We start from the raw sequence: 7,133 nt of genomic DNA on the forward strand, positions 1-7,133 counted from the left end.
GTCAGGCGGAAAAGCGAGTGGCACTCCGAAACGAGGGGTAGGGGTAAAAAAAGGAAATGGGATTGGGCCCATACCCTGCAGGTAGATTTACACACTTTAACACGTTCTAGTGGTAGATTAGATTAGAATAGATCAGATTAGATTAAACTTTATAAGTGCAAATAGTGATATAAAAAATATGAAAATGATAGTGATATCATAGGTAGGTAGGTATAGGTATAGCCTACAGTTATGAGCTATGTACAGGTAAGGTCGCTCATACAGTGTGGTAGCTCATGTACAGTATGTTATGTGCAGATGTATAAAAGGAAGCTTATCAAAGAGGCATGTGTAATGTGCAATATACAGTAATAGGAAAGGAAGTATTGTAAACATCAGTAGTGCAATGGTTAAAGAGGGATCACATTAACCAGGGATGTGCAACCATCATAGTATTGTCATTGGGATACTGAGAATCATAGTCGAGTATGTGGGAGGGGGGGGGCTGTTCTGTAGCCTGGTGGTACGTGTCCTCTAGGGATCCAGTACTTCCTGAGTCTCTATAGGTATACTGTACATAGCAACACATAAGACTGAAGGTGTACTGAATAAACTCACAGGCAAATGAATGATTATCGCACCCAATTGGCGGAGAGCTACTTTACCTACAGGCGGTTGAATCCAAGGCAAGGCAGTGTTTATTTGTACAGCACATTTCATACAACAGGGGCAATTTAAAGTGCTTCACATACAGCACAAAAAATACAACAAGAGGAGAATAGTAAGAAAATAAAAGTGACAACCATAGATAGATAGATAAGAAAAAAATAGATAAACATTGAATAAATAAGATAATAGATAATGAATAAAAAAAAATAGAATCTGCCCTGAATCTTGCAACCGAACTGATTGAGCGAAGGGTTCGATCACCAGTGCAAATAAGAGTGGCGATAACGGACATCCTTGCCGGGTGCTCCTCGCTAAATTAATCTTTTTAGAAAGCAGACCGTTGGTAAGAACCTGTGCTGTTGGTGATATATTGCATTTAAGCCCCCCTCTCAGCACCATTGACAGTGTTAGATGTGGGACTGGTAGTTGTAGTAGTTAACCCAGATTACGATGATGGTGACGAAGCTGACAGAGATGAAGATAATGTAGGTGCAGAACACCAGCCGGTCGATGATGTGGCCAACCTGGATCCAATCCTCGGAGCTCTGGCTCACTGTGAGGTGTTTGTCCACTTGGAGGCGGATGGCCAGGAGGTCTCTGCCCAGCTTCCTAAGCTCCTCAAGGGATGACTTTCCTGCCTTGGTCCCCTCTTCCCCTGGAGTCTGGGTCTCCACCACCACCAGAGGGCAGGCTTTCACTTCTGTTTAAGGGAGAGAAGGGAAGTGCATGTTATCAGGTGACAGTGAAGGCGAGGCCACACTCACTGTCTCTGTTCTGTCTGTTCTGTGGTCCCACTAATATTGGAATAGTTATATATGAAATAGGCTGCAGGCTCCCATGTCACTTTCCCCCCCAGGAAATACTTGCTTTTTACATTTTTATTTTACCTTTATTTTACCAGGCGAGACAATTAAGAACAAAATTCTTATTTACAATGCCGGCCTGCAATAAGGGGAAAGGGGAGGGGGGCTGAAAGATAAAACATGTTAAAAACAAAGCGCAATAAGCATTAAACACATGCATGTAACACACAAAATACAACAAAAGCACTAACGGACATCAATAATGGAATACAACAGTAAGCACAAAAAGCAAGACAGGCAACACAAGACAATACAATACAACAAAACGCACTGGGACACAGCCAAGCAAACACAACAATACAGCAGTAAGCACTGATACACAGTCAGGAAAGACAATAATACAACAATAAGCGCTGGGACACAACCAATCAACACAGCGATACAACATGGACACTAAGACAGCCAGTAAACAAACCAATACAATGATACACACTGAGACACAGTCAAGCAAACATAAATACGGTACAACAATAACCACTGAGACACAGCCACCAAATACAACAACAGCAATAAGCACTTACGAAACAGGCCAACAAACATTAGAAAACAGTATTAACATTAACACAGAAAAGCTTAAAAGCAGAGAATGAGCAGACATGAGCGTATGGGGGCATAAAAACAAGTGCAGGTGGACAGAGGGTGTGTGTAAAGGGAATGAATACAAGTGCTGCCCTACAGAGAAGAGAAGCATGTGCAGGAATCAATGAGGGTGTCTGAAATAGTGAGTCTGAAGGCAGAGAGGGAGATGAGTTTATCCAGTTTGAGGGTTTTTTGCAGAGCATTCCAGTCAGAGGGGGCAGCAAACTGGAATGATGCACGGCCAAGGGAAGTGGTGGATTTGGGAATTGTAGCTTTGCATGCAGACCTGTAGATTGTGTCGCCGTAGTCGAGCATGGGGAGAATGGTCATTTGAATGAGGGTGCGTTTAGCGGATGAAGTGAAGGAGTGACGGTTTCTATAGAGAAAGCCAAGTTTGGCCTTAATCTTGGTCTGTAGTTTTGAGATGTGGTCTGAGAAAGATAGTGAGCTGTCTAACCAAATTCCCAGGTATTTATACACCGTGACCTGCACCAGGATAGCTCCCTCACAGGTGGTAATGATGGTGGCTGGGGGGGGTGTGGTGCCTTTACGGTTGAACCACATGAACTTGGTCTTGGAAGTGTTAAGGGACAGTTTGAGGTGGGTGAAGGCCTGTTGGATCTGGAGGAAGCTATCCTGGAGAGTTGTTAGTACAGAGTCAGGGGAGGGACCAGTGGCATAGAGAATAGTGTCGTCAGCATATAAGTGAATGAGTGAATTTCCAGCAGCCAGGGGGATATTGTTGATGTATATAGAGAACAGAGTGGGACCAAGTATGGAACCTTGAGGGACACCCTTGGTGACTGGGAGGGGGTGAGAGAGAAGGTTTTCAAACCTCACACGTTGCACCCGGTGAGAGAAGTAATGAGGAAACCAGGTTAGTGAGTGGTTAGTAACCCCGATGCTACTCAGTCTGTTCAGTAGAGTGGGATGGTCAACGGTGTCAAAAGCCTTTGCCAAATCAATAAATATTGCCGCACAGTGCTGCTTAGCATCTAACGCAGAAGTGATGTCGTTGAGTACCTTTAGGGTTGCTGGAACACAACCGTACCCTGCGCGAAAGCCAGACTGCGCCCCAGAAAGTAAGTTATACACATGCAGATGAGTAGTGAGTTGTTTGTTGACAAGTTTCTCAATTAACTTAGACAGACAGGGCAGGATGGAAATGGCCTATAACAATTTGGGTCAGCCTTGTCACCACCTTTAAACAGTGGGAGCACAATCGCTTCTTTCCACTCGGCAGGTAAACTGGCTGAAAGAAGGGAGAGGTTCAACAGGTCTGTTAGGGGGGCTGCGATGATGGGGGCGGCAGTTTTAATAAAGAACGCCGCCAGCTCGTCTGACCCGGCAGCTTTTTTGGGGTCCAGAGAGGTCAGTTCCTTTAGGACCTCACCTACTGAGACAGGCCTGAGGGAAAAACTGTGAGCGGGGGGGAAGGGGCTAGGAGGGCAAACAGGACTGGAGGGTGAGTGTAGCAGGGGAGTGGGGCTTGGAGGCAAAGGGCTCGTTTGAATAGGAGCGGGGTTAGGAGGACCTGAAACAAGACCAGAATTTGTAAAGTGACGGTTAAAAATGTCAGCCATCAGACTTTTATCTGTGACTACAAGGTTGTCTACATTAAGTGACACAGGCAGGGTCGAAGGTTTGTTCTCCAGTTCTCTTACTGTTTTCCAAAAGGAGTTGGGGTCTGAGCCACAAGCTGTGAACTTCTCCTTATAGTAGCCAGTTTTGGCTTGTCTCACAGCTTGTGTAGCCTTATTGCGGAGCTGACGGAACAAGAGGCTGGCGGATGCGGAGCTGGAGCGATGAGCGTTGCGCCAGGCAGCATTTTTTTGCTGTAGCAGCAGGGCCAGATCTCCTCTGAACCAGGGGCTGTGTCGGTTTTTTATCCTAAGTTTTTTTAAAGGGGCGTGTCTGTTTATCATGGTACTGAAGAGGTCTTTAAATAGCAACCATGCATCATCTATGGTGAGGACTAGGCCTACTCTGTACCAACTCAGATCTGCGAGATCATGTAGGAATGCTTGAACATTAAAATGTTTCAGGTTTCGCTTCTCCCTGATGGTGACAGGCTGTTTGGCGGAGAGATTTTTGCGAACACAAGCGATAAAACAGTGGTCGCTGATGTCGCTGCAAAACACTCCGGATTGGTACATGTGTGGGGCATTTGTAAAAATCACATCAATCAGGGTGGCCTTGTTTGGGATGTTGGGATCACACCTAGTGGGATGAGTAATGATTTGGTTGAGATTAAGTGAGTCAAACTGCTGCACAACTTTGGAGCTTTGAAGCATCTTTGTATCAATCTTTGAAAATCTTTTTGTTTGAACACTTATTAACAGAATGAATATTAGTATAATTATATAAGTACTTAGTACTTAGTAGTAAAAAAAAAAAAAAAGTATAAAGTACTTTTGAGGTATTTCCCCTTATATAGAGTTCTATGGATGGATGACCATTTTTACATTTACGCTTTTATCCAAAACGACTTACAATTACAGACCACAGTCTCCCTGGAGTAACTTAGGGCTAACTGCCTTACTCAAGGACACACTAGTGGTGGTGTTCTCAGGTGGGATTTGATCTCATGACCTTCTTTCTGATCACCAGTCTAACTCACTATCCACTAGGCCACCACTACTTCCCTACCCTGTGTAGCTGGGTTACGGATGACTGCGTCCTGTTTTCTGGGCTTGGGAGGCAGGCAGACGAGGCGGCCAAGGAAGTGTATGAAGAACACACGGACCCAGCGGGGTACTGGGCGAAAGTCACTGGAGCCACACAGGAGGTTGGTGATGATGACGGTCTCCAGCAGGCTGGCCACCATCAGAGTCAGACAGAGAGAGAAGAACACATCTGGGGTACGAGGGGTTGGGAGAAAGACACAGTGATTAGCTCTTAGAGATTAGCTCTCAAATCACTTACTACCTAGTTAACTATAACACTACTTTACATGCAGGCACACAAAACAAGATTAACGTGCAAGCCAACATTTTCTTGGAAAACATCCTCAAACTGCGGACTAGTGCAGCTAGCCAGTTTGCTAACACAGCTTGTTTTGTGAGCCTGCTATCAATGTAAAGTAGTGTGATAGTTAACTAGGTAGTAGTGGGGATTAGTCACCGAATCCATTGCATTGCAGTATTTTGGCTTGCCTCGTGACACGTGAACACACACACACAGACACACACACACACACACACACACACACACACAGATCTACTGACTTATGAGTGGGATAGCGCTGCCAGTGACAGGCAGCAGATCGTTCATCATGAGCAGGAAGACGCTGTAGCCCAGGATGAGAGTCATTTTGAAGGCAGAACGGTCCATGTTCTGGGGGGGCAAGAGGAAGCTGAAGAGGTCCACCATGATCAGGAAACAACTGGGGAGCAGGAGGTTCACTACGTAGAGGGTGGCTCTGCGCTTCACTACGATCTAGAGAGACACAATGGAAAACAACAACTGTCATGAGGGATCTGGTGTTGTGGCTCACATTTGTATTCCACATCCTACTTACACCAATGTTGTGACGTCATTGAGAGAAGGCCTTACAGTAGCTTACATTTTACATTCGATTTTAACCATTTAGCAATGTGATTTACAATTAGAGATTACAGGGACAGTCTCCCTGGAGTAACTTAGGGCTAAGTGCCTTACTCATGGGCACACTAGTGGTGGTGTTCCCAGGTGGGATTTGAACTTGTGACCTTCTGATCACTATCCACTAGGCTTGCTGCTGCACACATACATTGAATACAAGCATTTCCCACTCGGCACCTCCAGAGCCATTCCCAATTTTGTTGTAGGCTGTGATGTTTAGCAGCTCCCACTCCCCCATGCTGGTCATCAACTCTTTGGAACGTTCCAGTATTTTCTCTGCCGACCTCCCCAATATCATCTTAACCTGCGCCACTGAAGGGAAGACACAGTTGTGGGATAAAGTAGGATAGGAGATAGATTGAGGAAATGTCTGGCAACCAATCCCTATCATTTCCCTAATACACCTGTACCTTGTTGACTCCCACTTGTAGATCTGAAAGGAAATCACTAGGTATGCCTAAGCCCATGTGATTGATGCCTTTTCAGATCCTCAAAGGAGAGTCAACAAGGACTTACAGTAGGGAGAGGAGGAGGGACTGGTTTGTCATGGGACCCTGATCCTGAAGTAAATACAAAAATAATGAGAGGCTGTGTTGATGTCATTCTCACCAGGGTGAACGTAGGCGTTGAACGTGAACGAGCAGCTCTGAACATCGAAGGGGAAGGTGTAGATGTTCAGGTTACAGGAACTGACCACTCGGACAGGATGTGCGTCACTAACTCTTCCATTGTAAAATAGGACAACATAAGGCACTGGAGGCGCGGTGTCCTCATCCATACTGCAAGACAAGGTGAAACAGGATGACTATTTCAGGATGATCAGTGTAGTTTATTTAAAGCTCCTACGTCTTGACCGAAGGTGTCATTACTGCGCCCTGTAAGTGCGCCCTGGCCAAGAAGGCAGCCAGCATGTAGTAACAATAATTCATATAACGGAAAAAAAAATAGGAAAAATAATAATAATTAAAAAGCATAAAGCAATTTTTTACAATTTATTTTAATTTACATTTAACTTAGTTCCCTTTTTTTCCACATATTCGAATAATAGTGGGAAGAAGTACTTATTTACTTATTTAACTTATTAAGTACCTATTTAACTTATTAAGTACTTATTTAACTTATTCAATCCCACCCGTTCTCCATGAATAATAAAGATGCTTCCTGTTCAAATTATTACAATCTCATAATATATACAAATACTGCATCCCCAAGTCAAAATCATATTTACATAAAGAAAGAAAAGAAAGAATAAATATTTAGGAACCCAAATGATAAATGATAATAAATAAACAATAACCCCTGTAAACACCTTGTAATTATCAACCCCCCACATCATCCATGTACATTATGAAGACCATGTTTTTATACCTTTTTTTAAACTGGATTATGTTTGGACATTTCTTTAACTCCACATTCAAACTGTTCCATAGCTTCACCCCA

At 44.0% G+C, this 7,133-nt stretch overlaps 1 protein-coding gene across 1 annotated transcript; it reads right to left on the minus strand.

Moving 5' to 3' along the window:
• Positions 1 to 1,055: 1,055 nt before the first annotated feature.
• On the minus strand, positions 1,056 to 6,471 carry LOC308156676 (5-hydroxytryptamine receptor 3A-like; the record flags this gene model as incomplete). The annotated part of the gene is made up of 5 exons (XM_080530077.1): positions 1,056 to 1,348; positions 4,740 to 4,946; positions 5,318 to 5,528; positions 5,851 to 6,005; positions 6,303 to 6,471. 5 exons carry the CDS (start codon positions 6,469 to 6,471, stop codon positions 1,056 to 1,058), a joined length of 1,035 nt encoding a protein of 344 aa, XP_080386203.1.
• Positions 6,472 to 7,133: the final 662 nt, after the last annotated feature.

Source organism: Nansenia antarctica (assembly GCF_963989245.1).
Source record: "Nansenia antarctica genome assembly, chromosome: 1".
In the NCBI taxonomy this organism is placed as follows: Eukaryota; Metazoa; Chordata; class Actinopteri; order Argentiniformes; family Microstomatidae; genus Nansenia; species Nansenia antarctica.